This window comes from Taurulus bubalis (genome assembly GCF_910589615.1).
Source record: "Taurulus bubalis genome assembly, chromosome: 10".
Lineage (NCBI taxonomy): Eukaryota > Metazoa > Chordata > Actinopteri > Perciformes > Cottidae > Taurulus > Taurulus bubalis.
Genome location: NC_136598.1, coordinates 12308313 through 12323601, shown reverse-complemented (window position 1 = coordinate 12323601; position 15289 = coordinate 12308313). Strand labels below are relative to the sequence as shown.

At 42.4% G+C, this 15289-nt stretch overlaps 2 protein-coding genes across 2 annotated transcripts; one reads left to right on the top strand and one right to left on the bottom strand.

The window, feature by feature from the left end:
- Window positions 1–3308: 3308 nt before the first annotated feature.
- On the top strand, window positions 3309–4213 carry sertad3 (SERTA domain containing 3; the record flags this gene model as incomplete). Its single annotated transcript, XM_079225249.1, has 1 exon — window positions 3309–4213. The coding sequence occupies one exon, from the start codon at window positions 3309–3311 to the stop codon at window positions 4167–4169; it is 861 nt and encodes a 286-aa protein (XP_079081375.1). The 3' UTR covers window positions 4170–4213.
- A 2841-nt stretch (window positions 4214–7054) lies between these two features.
- On the bottom strand, window positions 7055–15039 carry kcnk6 (potassium channel, subfamily K, member 6; the record flags this gene model as incomplete). The annotated part of the gene is made up of 3 exons (XM_079225343.1): window positions 7055–7305; window positions 11205–11597; window positions 14724–15039. 3 exons carry the CDS (start codon window positions 15037–15039, stop codon window positions 7055–7057), a joined length of 960 nt encoding a protein of 319 aa, XP_079081469.1.
- Between the last annotated feature and the right edge of the window lie 250 nt (window positions 15040–15289).

Sequence of the window (15289 nt, the reverse complement as noted above, 5' to 3'; positions counted from 1 at the left end):
TGTAGGTTGCTACCACTTTACCATTGATCAATTGTCAGTTATCAGTTAAATATGGCAACAGACAATTGAGTTGCTCCACGGTAAACAGAGTTTTTTCATTTTGTCTGCGGTCAAGCGCAAACACCCGAAGGATTTATGACATCGCAGCTAGTTTGGAAGCCAGTTGTGGTCCTGTGATTTTCATAGATTCTGGGTTTGTTTTTAAAAAGGGAGAGGTAGATGTTATTTAAGTACTTTTTGTTGAAAACCACCAAATTAAGATAAGGCTTTATTGATCCCCAGAGGAGAAATGCAGGTGATGCAACAGTACGAAGACAGAAATAAGTACAGATAAATAGCAACGTGAAAACAATTGGATAATAATAAGAGATATAGACGACTCGAAAAAGAACACATGTAAAAGTAGAAACTATAAGAGCAATTAAAGACGTACACCAGAATAATATAATGTGATTAAGTAATGACATTTAGTATTGTCTTTATTAATATAGCAACATAATACAAATAATATATATATATAGTAAATGATGTAGTAAGACGGTGTAACATATTAACAGAATATAGTACATTATTGTAGCCTATGTGGGTTATAAGATATAGTATAAAGTGCTATAATAATATAGTTAAACAACATTGTAAATACAGCATATAATGACACCTATATTGTTTTCAGCAGAGTATTTATCTATACTAAACATGTCTCAATGTAATATAATGCTATAATATGATGTACTGATATAGTATAATAAATATTGTAATAACACATTACATAATAATAATAATAATAATAATAATAATAATAATAATAAGAAGAAGAATACTTTAATTGTATATAGCGCTTTTCTAAATACTCATACTCATGCTTTTTTACATCAAATATATTATAGTGTTGTAGTGAATCACAGTATAAGGATAATGTCATATTATAATATTTAAAAAAAGTGCAGCAGACGTTTGCTGATTTTTATTTTGAAAGAGTACAGGAAGTTGTGACGACACGTTTTTCTCTGTCGTCCAATGCACAGGCCGAAAAGGAGCTGCTGCTTTTTTTTAAAGTGGGCTCACTGGTTCTTCATGCGGCGTGAAGTTGAGTGGTGGAATTTAAATCGAAACCGTGAACTTTGACATGTCGATAGTTTGTCTCAGCAGAAGTTGACCCTTTTCCGCCCTGACGACCGCTGCTCTCTCAGGTAAATGACTCGTCTCTGAAATAAGACCGGCTCGGACAACTACGACTTTTATCACCGAGAGTTTAACAAACTGATTTATCACGTGGACATGTAACGTTACATGTGCGGGACTTAGACCTGTTAACTGATTTTGCTTTGGCATCATACGTATTTAAATGTTCCGTGAAACGAAATCAAAGTCTCTCCGATTGTTTTGATTTAGGATCGGTTCAGCAGCTTAATATCCTCTCAGACATGAATGTTTTTACAGTAACTTAAGTATGAAATAGGACTGGAACCCTCATATGGTAATTACTATTATATTTATATTTTATTTTATATAATATTTTTTATAATTCATATTTTGTCTTTAAATCATCAGGATTCATGTAAGCATGCATTCATGTTTATCCTTTAATTCGTATATAAAAACATACAAAAAATCATTCTGTGTCTATTTGGGTAAGCTTATTCACCACTGCTTAACTGTATACACACATACAAGCAGCGGCCCTGTCACACACACACACACACACACACACACACACACACACACACACACACACACACACACACACACACACACGCGCACACACTGCCGTACTTTGTTTATAAAACCAATATGTTGATGGGAATCTCTCCTCTATCGGTGATGTAATCATTTAGGAATTAGAGCTATGCAAATGACATAATATTAAACTTGACAATCCGGCCTGCGTGGAGAATAATCAGCGAATAGTATTTAGTATTATATGACCCGTGGTATCATTATCATATTTACCATATGTATATATAAATATATATATACATGTGTGTGTGTATATATATATATATATATATATATATATATATATATATATATATACACGTTATAAAGCTCACTTTTATCTATATATATATATATATATATATATATATATATATATATATATATATATATATATATATATAGATAAAAGTGAGCTTTATAACGTCATCTTATTCAGATTGAGTGTAACGTACATAAACTACACTACCCACCATGCCTTTCGGCCCATCCAGCCCCCACTGTGAACCTTTTTGGAGTGAAACTCAAATCACGGGCGGGAGAAGACCGAGTCAGTCGGCTCGCGCAGTCGTAGCGGAGTGAGTTTGAAACAGAAAGTTTACAATAGTTTTTTAATTGTCGACTTACTTTTTAATTAGCGGAGTTAAACGTTAAGTTGTTTTTTGTTGTTTAGGTCGAAGAGGAGGCGAACCCCCTATAATCTAAAGTCAACGCTGCCGAGGAGAGACGGGAAGTGATTCAACAGGTCTGTCCGCTTAAACGTGTCTAACTTCCTCACTGTGTTTAAAGTTGAACACGCTCGTGTTTGAACTAACTACGTTCATAGTTTCCGTCTCTTTAATCGAGATATTTCAAATCAGTCCGATCCGCTGCACGTTATTCGACGGCCTCTGTCGAGGGCTCCGTTTCCCTCCTAACGTCACAACCCCCAACCCGCTCACTGCAGGACCTAACGGGAGCTAGCGACTTGTAGCTTTACAGAGAAACAGCGCTGAATGCACTGTATCAGTATTATGCTTATTTCATTTGAAGGTTTCATATTCGTGTTTTCAGCAGTATGCGTTAATTCAAACGAAACAATGAGTTAAATAGTTATTCGCCAAGTCATTCGGCCAAACACGAAAAGCAGTAAATACATTTAAACACACCGAGGATTGCACCTTTAATACGGTTGCTGCTAATGTGTTATTACCACAAGCAGCTGACCAGGTAATATGCGATCTGTTCACTACCTACTGTCTCAGTCTATGGGTGCAATTCATTCAATCATTTATTTATTACTGATAAGAGGCCACAAGAGTAGAATATGATTTTTTTTTACCACATGTTGTTAGAGCTCTCTCCAAAAAACTACCTTGAATCCTGAGTGTTTGTTAAGCTTCAATGTTTAATAGATTACATTTCCATTGATTAACTTTCTATTGAGTAACTGCTTGATTATTTTATGATCCAGCGCAGACATAATTGAGTTTCTTATCTCATAAGCATTTAGATATTCTTCTGTAGTATCTTTTTCGAATGTTAACTAGAGAGGATTTTAAGCAGCAATACAAGTCAACCTAACGGTTTGTGCCTTCCTCCACAGTTTAAAGATGATCATCAAGGGGCAGAAGCGCAAACATCCACCAGAGGATGTGGAGGTTTCCGACAGGAGCAGCCCCACCTGGGAGAGCCAGCGCCAGTTTGTCTTCTCGGTCTCCCTGAACAAGTATCAGTGTGGCCAGGTGCTGCCTGAACCCAGCCTGCGGAGGTCTGTCCTCATAGCCAACACTCTGCGGCTGATCAGCGTGGAGGCTTGTATGGCGCCCTCTGTAGACATGGAGGTGTCAGAACCGCCTTGTAGCTCTTCATCTGCCCTCCAGGAGAGTATTTTTACCGGAGACGCTGCAGCAAAGCATCACTCTGAGGTGATGTATTCTGACAGCCACTCGGCTCTTGTCAGCTGCCCTCTGGTTTCTTTAGATTGCACGTCAAATTGTGCTACAAGTAGGTCTCCTGCAAACTGCCATTTGGGTGCATCAAATGTCCCTCTGTCAGTTAGAGACGAAGATGAGGACTGGGGGTCGATGTCCACGGAGTCCGATTACTCCCTCTCGGCTGCCATCAACTCCATTCTCACTGCGCTGGACTCCATCATTGACGGGGGCCCTCAGGCAACTCCACGGACACCTCTCAGGTCCTTGGAGAACCTGTCGGGGCCCGGGGATGGAGGCATGGGGTGGGTGAAACAGGGAGTAAGAGGTTATTCGGGAAGCTGGGAGCAGCAGGTAGAGTCTAGCGATCTGTTCCAGGATATAGACACATCCCTGCTGGAGAGGGACATGGGTGTGCTCGGGCTCAGGGGCAGTGGCGGTGGATACCAGGCTGGGGATGACTTTTACCAGTATCTGCCCACTTTCTCCTCTTCCTCCTCCCCCCACACCACTTCTCCCTCTCTCTCAACCAGGATCTGAAGTACCTGCCTTTGTTCTCCTTGTTCAGCCCACACCTTTCTTAGCCACCCATCTCTAGTCATAATCAAGGACATGGGGCTTTTTATGCCACATGAAAGTTTGTGATTCTCCGGCAATAATGGAGGCCACAACACAGTGAAAACTATCTGTGTAGTAAACCAGATACTGGCGTTTTTTCAGGATTCATCCAAAAATGCCTCAACGACACCACAGCTTCAAGTAATCCTGCGTTCGCATGGACTGAGAAAAAAGCTGGGTGTAAAATGTTAATATGAGTTCAGAGAGAATGTGATTTGGCTGGTGTTTGAAGGAGAATATTTGAAACACTAATATCATAGGTCAAACTTCTGTGAAAAAATCGTTTAACCTCATATTTATCAGCGAGTTAGAACAGGGGAGTGGTATCAGGTGCTAAGAAAGAAAAGAAAAGAAATCCACAAAAAACGGTGTTTTCTTCAAATTTCGTCCATCACTTTATCATCAGTTATAAATCAGCAACTAGCAGGTGGAGGTATAGTACGATGACGTTTCATATGTATCCTGCATCGGCAGTAAAGAGTACACAACTCTTAATGCCACTCAACCAGCTTAGGCCTCGTCCCATCTGAAGGCCGAAAAGGGTGAAACTAAAAGTTTGGTTTAGTCCGAAATGTTTCCGTCTTAGAGGCAGTCTGAGTACGGCTGCAGCTCAGGAAACACATCGCCGTTCTGCGACGCACCGTCGCGCTCAGGAACAGCATTTGCTGTCTTTTACTAGATGCTTTTATTCAAAGAGCATCAACAGTACCGAGATTGTGTGCAACACGTCCTCGTGGGGTTTCTAATGCGACGGTACAGAGTCACTGTACATTAGCCGGAGTCACAACCACTACGCGGCAGCTTCTGTTGTACAGATGTGGTGTTTGTGATCAGTCCTGGTGGGTGCTTAGCATCATGCTGTGAGCAGCTGTTCACTCATCAGTAGGTCTGCTCGCATGTTATGTCTGGTTTACGTATGAATTATTGCACTTTTGTTAATAATATGCATTTCTTAATATGTATTTCTTGTCTCTTATTTGTTAAGCAATGGTAATATTGCTGCTCAAATGATTCCTTCCGAACCCTTAAAGTGGAGTCCTGTTATGTCCTGTAAATGTGTGTTGTTGAAAAGAGAAAAACACTTAACCAGCTATGCATGTTGGTCCAGCATTCAAACCAACACTGATGACATGTGTAACAGGGGAAATGCTGAGATGACTCATTTGAGGAAGCACATGATGCCGTCTGTCGGGTCTTTGTACTCATGTCTGTGGATCAGAGTTGCTTTCTATGCAAAGGGCCTTTGTGAATAGCTGGGCTGCAGTCTCACACTATTTATGAATGGCATATTTTTGTTAACGAGATGTAATGTCATACCATGTTTGACAATGTAATGGTATACTAATGTACCGGCATGGCAGTTATTTTATTTACCCTACAAATATTTGAATGGTTATGTTTGGAAATTGAGGGCAGAATGCCTGGACACTGTATTTAGACTTTCTTTTTTCAGAAGACGAGTCTTTATTTATACCGATGTTTTTAATAAATGTGAAAATCAAGTTGTGCCGTTTGAAATTATTTATTCATTACAATGCATAAAGTACATTTTACTGCTGATATTTGACAGTTTTGGAAATGGATGGGGAAAAATGATGATTACTGCACATACATTATGCTGTGCGTAATTTAAGACCCTGAAGAAAAGCACCATCAGTGAGTGTATTTAGAGAACCATGAAGGTGAAAGAGCATCACATAACAGACAGAGTATCCAACCAGAGCGGTTTCAGTTTTGAGGCAGTTTCAGGCCGACCTGCACGTCAGACGTTCTAATTTGGATGTTGTCGCGTCACAGATACTTCCAGCCCCTCAGACTCCTGCTTTGATTCGGATATCAACACACATCAAGGAACGTTTGCTTGCTCAGCATTTGTGGATCAAATCCCCAAAACAAAGGACGATGACATAATACAGGGAAAAGTTATTTTAATTCACAGTTGTCCAATGTGAAAACATGTTAAACTGATAGAACTAAACTACAAACAACATAAATACCAACAACGTGTATTTACAGTATCAGGATACAAGCCTACTCATTCAACTACAACTTCTGATGGTAAAAGAAAAATAACTGATCCGAACGTTAAAGTGCATTTCAAGTGTTCCCGACCTCCAAGTCACATATAACGTGCCGTGTTTGAAAGTAACATGTGCTTTTTCCATTGAAATGAATCACTTCCTCACTCACCACAATTAAACATTTATTATTTACAGTCTTTTGTCTCTTCATCGATCCCTCTGTTCCAAACCTTTGACCCTGTCTTCCGGAGGTGTAGTAACACCAGGGGGCAGCACTGTAAAAGGAGAGCAGCCATGGGCCCCGTGTCCTGAGGCAAACCCAGTCTTGGTCTCTGGTGTCTGTAGTCCTCAAAGCTGACCCAGGGACAGGCAAGTCGCTGCTTTTACTCAGGAAATCCGAACACATCCCTGTGTTTTAAACGGTCCACATTTGACCTCACTCTGATGACAACGTTTTTACAGATTTCTATGTTATTTCACTGCAGTTGTGATCATTCATGCTTATGAAGATGCATTCAAGTGGTGAAGGCCAACCCAGGCTCTAAAATATGAATGGACGGTCCGGTCTATAGTGTGGAGGTGCTTTCCCCATGATGTGCAGACATGAAACAACAAAAAAAAAAAAAAAAAAAAAAAAAGACCTTGGTGTTTTCTAGGGGAGGCTGAAGAAAACAAAAGGAACAAATAAAGACAACAATTCAGATTCAGCCCACCAGTCTGGATTTCAGAGGTAGAGCTTTCTTCTTCTTCCTCCTTCACCTCCTTGTCCTCACAGTTCCCCACAGCTCAGCCTGTGTTGATGGTGTTGTACGAGGGCTGCGATCCGGGCTCCAGGGGCTCACTGGCCTCTTTCTCCGTGATGAAAGGGGGCGTCTGAGCCTCATGTCCGTCCTCCACGATGGGCTTCCGGTCGTCATCCAGGTCGGACTCCTCGCAACGCGGCAGCTGCAGGAAGGAGGTCAGGCCGTGCAGGTCGGCCATTTTGTGGATGGTGCGCAGCAGGAGGAACATCATCATCAAACCCACGAACAGGTAGACTGGGTTGGGGGCAAAGAGACAGAGGGTCATTCATTCAACTGAACAATCTATTTGACTTCATCTCTTGCAAAAGAAAGCCTTTACCATAAGCTGACATTTCATTATTTCTGAAATATTGAAGGCATCAGGAGGTGTGTGTGTGTGTGTGTGTGTGTGTGTGTGTGTGTGTGTGTGTGTGTGTGTGTGTATGGGGGGGAATAAAGACTGCATCACCATCTGGTGAATGTGGCTGTGATGAACACCTCAAACACCAACAGCTAAATCTCTTTTCTGCTCTATTTTTTTTTTTTCACTCCAATTAATGCTTGAAAATTCAATACAAATATTATAATAAGGTCACAGAGGCACATCCAGGTGACCCGTGAATTCACTAAACTGGCGTAACCATTTTCTGGTATTTTAGGCACATTGCCATCTTACAGAACTACTGGGACAAGCTACAAGCTGAAAATGGAAGAACACACCTACATTCTTGTCTTATTCTGGTCCCATTTTATCCAGATCTGATCCCAGTCTATCCGGTTCTGGTCCCATTCTACGCATATCCTGTCCTATTCCACCCTGATCTGGCCCTACTCCGCCCAGGGGAAGTTAAGTAATTGTATTTCAAGTACAAGTAACAAAAACACTGCCCATTTCTGATTATAACCCTTTCAAATATGAAATCCTTATCACTAAAAGGGAGAAAACAAGCCTTTTTTAACTTCCTGGATTTCAGGATTTTCCCTTCAGAGTAATCATTAACCATTTCCATGCCTTTAGGGCTATGATCTATAGAGATGGTGCGAGGTAGAGTTACTTTATTACAGGACTATTAAATGGAGTGCAGGTCTGACGTTGAATGGATCAGCTCATAATCAAACAGCAGCAGGTTGCAGAGAATCTGTGACAAACTTGAATTACAGCATTTCTTTTTGCAGCTTTAAAGTGTTGGCTGAGACCTTTACCAGTTGCACTCGGCCACAAAAAGCCCCGTGATAAATTAAGTCTAAATTGGTTCCGATGCCGTCGGTACATATGGTATTTTCCACAGAGTTGTGGTTTCAAGGTACAAGTAGCATGTGCTTTTTGTGTACTATATACAAAAGTAGAGCAGGGCAGCTTTCAGGGCACAACCACACTGCTGTGAAAGTTTCAACCAGATAAGTCTTGTGACACAAAGCTCCTTTTAATGTTTTATATCAGCAAATCAAATATGAAATGATATTCTTAACAAATGGTTGTTTCATCGGGACAATCGTAGAGAAAAGGCAGACTAGCAGGACACAAGCATGTCGAACTCTAAATCGTTACTAGTTCAATGTCCCATGACTACGCAAACTCAGAAAGTCTGTCCGGTAAAGAGCAGAGGAACTAATGTCAAAGTCTCACACACGAACCTGGCCGTGGACAGAGAAATCTATTTCAGGAACTCCAGTTTCACCCAAGAGGAGGACGAAAGGTGTCCTCAACATTTGTTATTCCTGCTCCGACTCTGCCGTCCAGGAAAGCCACACGGTTTTGTACCGTCACATGAACATGCACCACAATGACCCAGATAGCCACACAGAGATCAGGCCCTGGACAATGGCCTCTCACAACACCAGTGTGCCAACTCTTCAAGAAAAACAGTGTAGGATTACAGAGACCGCAGCTCAACAGCATACTGTGGGAGGTGTTCAGTAAGCTGCAGAGGAAGTCCCAGGGAAAATATGGCCTTAGCTTTGGTCCACAGCCAGGACTTCAAGAAACACAGATAATAGCAGCTTATGATCACTTTAAATTAATTACTTTAATGAATCAGTAGTATGACATCTGCCATCTTTTAATCTCATACTGCCCTTTCATTATATTCCACCTGTGAAGCAATCATTGTGATGAAATATAACAGGAACATGATGATTTAAAAAAGGACTTTGACTGTTCAAACTACGACCTCAAAATATTTGCTCTTCAGCAATACTGAGAATACTGTGCTGTCGTGGAAAATACTTTTTTTTCTTCTTCCTATTACAACAACATGTTGAGGGAGTCTGATTCTGAAGGCACGACTTCAGAATTAGACTGTTTTTTTGAGACCGAACAAAATGACGCCTGGTAGTAAAATAAGTGAACCCATCATGTATGAATGTACATATGATCAGTTTCAGCCCGTCTCGTCACGTCAGGCCACATCTTGATCCTTCCCTCAGAAACCAGCAATGGGCTGTGTGGGTTAATTGGACTCGACCTATATCAGTATTATATAATGCAGCCTGCGGGACGAGGAAACAACACGGCTGCTCCGTGTGAACTGCTGGGCCTCCTTCCAGACTCAAGTCAAGGGATTAACCGAGGACAGAGGGGGAGAACAAAAAACAGTCACTTCCAGTGTGTCCACCTGGGTCCCTATGATCATAAAATTGAATATGAAACCCCACTAAGGCAAAAGTGTGTATCAGCTGAAAGTGTTCATGTCCTAAACCAACTTTTTGCAAGTAAGAAGCTATTTTAGGGTGGAATTCTCTTGTTCCGCTAGTTAAAAATCACTACAAAAGGCTGCATTCACCTCAATACATTGTCCTAAATGTGTTAGTCAGATATCCGCTGTAGAGCTCTCTGATTGGGACCACGGGGGAGTAAAACAACAGCATGGCTACTTTGAGAAAAAAGGTAATTCCAACCCTGATTCATTTACAGAGGAAACACCCAGCAAAGAGGCTGAATAACAAGAAATACACCATCATGTGATGGTGAGGTCTCAATCTAAAACAAGCACAAAGAAACCACTGGGATCCAGTGCAAGGTTTTTAAATGAAGAACCACATGTAAAGTTAACATCTGACGCATGTCATTGTGAACACGGCCAAATGGTTTACACTCTCGAAAAGGAGGATTTCAAAAAATGTTTTTATTAGTTTATAAAAACACGCAGACATCACTTTGCATGTCTGGATGTAGCTGTGCGTTGGGGATGAAATGAGGGGAATTACACCAACAATCACTGGGTAAAAGAGATGAAAGATGACTTGCACTCATGTTGCCAAAATTATGGCAAAAACAGGAGGGTCGTGACAGTGAGCAACGTCTGGCATTTGTCAGTATTTTTCCACACGTCTTTGGGAAATTTCACATGCGAGGACTAATTCATCTGCAATAACTGAGTTATGGGCATGCATTTGAAACGTACTTGTTTGCTCAGGTAAACTGCGTGTGAGTCACTGTGTCCCGGATCTTGATGAAATAACACCTTCTTATCAAACATGTACTAAGGATGACAAAGCCTTAATAAGAGGAAGTGTGAGAGCTGGGCAGCGCGACTGGAGAAACGTTCAGACTAAACTAAACAAAGTGAACCATCAGAAGCCAATTGTAACCAAACAAACCAAGTAATGAAACTGAAGCAGAAAATCATTATTACACATCACATTTAAAATAGACTTGTACAACAGCTTTAACACTGCATGTCCTTCGCCCATTCATACACCACAGCCTGCAGCAAAACAATGTTTAGGTTAAGTGTCTTGCCCAAAGACACATCGGAATGGACTGGAGGAGCCGGGGATCGAACCGCCGATCGCCCAATTGAAAGACAACCCGCTCTACTGGCTGCGGTTTTTGGAAACAAGTTTAAAATACATAGCTAGAAACCAGTGGGGCCAACTTCCATATTTGTCCAAAATGTCTAGGCATTTGTGTGAAATTGTCATAATTAGCAAACACATTCTTGAGTTATGCTACGTTACGTTTTTACACGTTTTGTGATGTTACAGTGACCTTTGACCACCCAAATCTGATCAGTTCAAGCCCAAGTGGATGTTTGTGCCAAATGTGCAGACAGACGGCCGGACAACCGGAAAACATAATTGCCAGCACTGAGGAATAAAAACACATTTTCTTTTCTGACCTATATGAGGGACTTAACAACAACTGCACTCACCCATGACGGAGACCTGGTACAGCTGCCGGTACTTCTGCCGGGGCTGATTCCCAGGAACGAAATCTCCCAGTCCGATGGTGCACAGCGAGATGAAACAGAAGTAGATGCCGTCCAAGAACGACCAGGACGGCTCCAGCGTGCTGAAGACTGCCGCCGGCGTCACGAAGAAGCACAGCACTATCAGGGCCAGCAGCAGCACGAAGTGGAGGACGGTGGCCAGCCGAGGCTGCATGCCGCGGCGCTGCAGGAGGCCGACGGGAGCGAGGACCAGAGGGTGCATGATCCTCTGGACGCAGGCGGTGAGCACCAGCATGGTGAAGGGGACTCCGATCAGGGCGTAGAGGATGGAGAAGGCCTTTCCCGTGTCAGACAGGGGAGTGGTGTGACCGTAACCTGGGGAACAAGAGGACGGGATGTTGGGAGGGAAGAGAAAAGACAAAGAAGAGGGACGTTAAAGTGGAGATATACTGGATCTCAATGGAGCCGAGCTGAATATTCTGTACACTAGGATAGATAGCATCATGCTCGGTAAGAGCTTTAGGACCTAACAAAGTTAAATCCTCAGTAATGAAGCTCTGATTAATGCTGGCTAGAATTAGGTGATGTGTTTGAGCGGTGCTGCCTGACTTCATGCAGCCAGAGACTTCATGCAGTTAGGACAAAGCTTTCCTTGTCAAAGTCCGCCCGCAGGTTGTTATCCACCAATACCAGCACTCACTTACCAGCGGAGGAAAACACAAACATGGTAAATTGGAAACTCTGAAATCACATGACTTGTGTTTGACCACAAAAACATGGGATGGGTGAAGAATTGTGTCAAACGTTTTGTTGACAGTGACTGAGTATATCATCTGTAGTATGAACCTGGTCGTGTGAGCACACTGCTGCTGTGGACCTTGAGACTGGTGAGGTAGTCTTTCTTTTTGTGTAGGCTTGAGGCAATGCAACACAGTAACCAAATACATGCTGGTACACAGTAGCTAAAAACATGATGTCACGGTTATCGCAGAAATAATTGAGTGGAGCTGTCCTCCAACCCCAGGGTACTTAATCCAACTGTATGTTCAATATTATCTAAGATCAATTCAGAGCCTGACGGACACATGATTGCATGTTTCTATCTGGAGGCTAATTTAGAGACACAGATCAGTTTTACACTGCCTTTGTGGTCTTCTGCAACTCTTTGTAGTCGTTCTGTTTCTTCTTTGTAGTCGTTCCGTTTCTTTGAATTTGCTCTGTCTTTTTGTAGCAGTTTTGTGTCTCTTTGTAGCCATTCTGTGTCTCTTTGTAGTTTTTGTGTGTCTCTTTGTAGTCGTTTGGTGTCCCACCCCTGAATCAATCAGTAAGACTGCAGACAAACTCAGTTACCCAAACAATTAATTGTTGAAATTACTTCCCTGTCTGTCCACATTGAACTCCCTCAAACTGAATATGTAGAACCTTCTGGTTCCACTTTAACTCACTGTCCCTATTGTAGTTGTGCACAGAGCACACACACAGCTATCCTATGCAATGAGGGAGTATAACAGGCCGTGTAAATTACATTTTGCGTGTGTTCACTTCTGATCCTCCAGATAAAAAGGTTCAGATAATACAACCAGCGCGATCACCTGACTGCTTCACTCGTTTCTCTTGACAACCAAACCAAACATATTAACATGACAATTAAGGAAGTGTCACAGAAGGAAACACATGCAGCATTGTGAAAGTAAGCCATGCATCACATAGAGCAAACTATTTCCTCGTCATTTCTGTTCTGCTTCATGCATGAGTTTGCATGTCCCCATGTGAGTGTCAGCGTTCCTGGGAATGTGACGGAGCGTTTTCATAGTACTTTGCTTAAATAGCACAGAAGCTTGCAATAAAAACACCTCCCGGAGCGTCTCTGTGTGGCGCTACTGGAATGATGCTGCAGTATGTTGGTTCTCATGTTCGAAAAAACTTTTCGAACATGCTGCACTGGCCCGGCCTTCCCTGCGTCACTATGTTTTACCTCAACATCCTGTTTCAACAGGAAACATGTCAGAGAAAGGTCACACGAAATGCAAAAATGAAATACATTTTTTTGTCGTATCAGCTGAATAATCAGACCAGCTGGAAAATTCTGCAAGGAGAATGTAAAATTAGTACCACTGTTGCTGCCCCGTGCGTTACCCCCAAATGGCTGTGTGTAGTTAAATGTGAAGCAGGGTGTGGTTTTAAAACATAAACTTAAATCAATGTTACAAAAAGGGAGAAGTTATGTTGCCAATAAGGTATGGATAATATTTGGAAAAATAAACATTCACTATTGCAGGGGGGGAGACAATGAAAGTCCTGTAAATAAACAAGTCCGAAACAGATGAGCAATTCTTTCCAAAAATAAATAAACTTGTCATCTTTGAACCACGCCACTGGAGCCTCCGGCCTTCAGTGGAATGAGCAGAGAGCAGTTGTCTCAGGCAAACATTATTAATACGTGTTAAGGTTTGGTTATCCGAGCTGTGAAGATAGACACATCTCTAGTTGGAAGCCAGAGACAGCAGATTACACGGTGGCTTGTTTTTTAAAGTGTCACTTTCTTCCGCACTAATGAAGTTAACTACACAGCCACACAAAAGGGGACTCCGGCGAGTTAGTATTCAACTTGTATAATGTTAGGCGTCTTGAGAGAACATTTCCCATTTCCACTCCCCATGCCTGAATAAACACTCTACTCCCCCGTTTGTCCCAAATTCAAAGTCTCCAAGCCGTGGGTTATTTTTGCAGACTCCAGAAAGCCACAGGCAGACATTTTACAACTGTTTACAACTACCTAGGAGCAGTTCTCCTAATGATGAGAAAACTGAACATAATGAGCAAAATCATTCCTCTGCAGGACTTCCGAGCTTCACATGCTTGATAAAGTGAACTCTGCATGGATCTGCAAGTGTGCGGAATATCTCTTCTACAGATTTAAAGCTTTACATGCTAAACAATGAGGTGAATCCCTACAACCATTCATGTAAAACTCGCACAACTGTCGGCAAAAGGATGCGAGATGGATCATGTCCTTTTTTATATATTGTATAGTGCCTAAGTAACTCATTCCACTTTCCCAAACTGCTTCCTGCTTTGATGTGATCTTGTACAGCATGTCCATTTCTTCTCAGGTCTAGAGCTCACTTAGAAGTAAAGAGGAAACCTATTTCCCCTCGGGCTGTGTCTGAAGCATCTGATGTCAGAAAGTCACACAGCTACAACGTGTCGGTCACACCCATGACGCGTGGACAAAGAAGAAGAAGAAGAAGAAGAAGATGAACCATAAAGTTATTACCAGAATTTTACTTTTGTGGTGTTTTATCTCCCAAAAAATAAATACAAGTGGCTGTATTGGACCGGTGTTGTCTTTATTCTCTTCATAATGTATGGCTTTGGGTCACTATAATGCGTAATATTATATTGTAACTTGTTTTCATTCGTTTTGTGGCTAAAACGTGACTTTTCTCGCAAAACAATTAACCAAACTTCCTTGGTGTACTTTTTGTCTGCACAACTCACCGACGGTGGTGACCAGAGTGTTGGCGAAGAACATGGAGGACGCCAGGTCCCAGTTGGAGGCGGCGGAGGCGTTCCTGAGGACGGAGACGCCGTACTTGTTGGCCGCCAGCACTTTGAGCAGAAAGCGCTCGAGCGCCGCGGCGTTCACGCAGCTCTGGTTCAGGAACTCGTGCTTCAGGGCTTCCACGTCGCGCCGCAGCTTGTCCTCCACCGGCCGCTCGACGCTGGAGAAAACGAGCGCTCCGAAGAGCAGGTAGATGACATAAAAGAGCACAAAGCCGGTCAGCAGCAGCCACGACCTGCCTGCGGAATGCATGGCTGGTTTTGTTGTTGTTGTTTTTTACTCCGGGGTTAGCATGCGTGGAGCTGCTCGCCGGGGCTTCCCTCTCCGTCTCTGGGATCGCTTTCCTCTCTCTTTCTCTCTCTCTTTTCTTCCCTTCTCTGTGTGGGAACTGATGTTCTTCTTTTTTGGGGGCTGTCCCAATTGAAATTGAACCCCTCCTGTTTAACGCATCCTCCTCCCACCGGAGAAGCAGCAGCAGGGGTGTGGTCAGCTCGAGGGGACT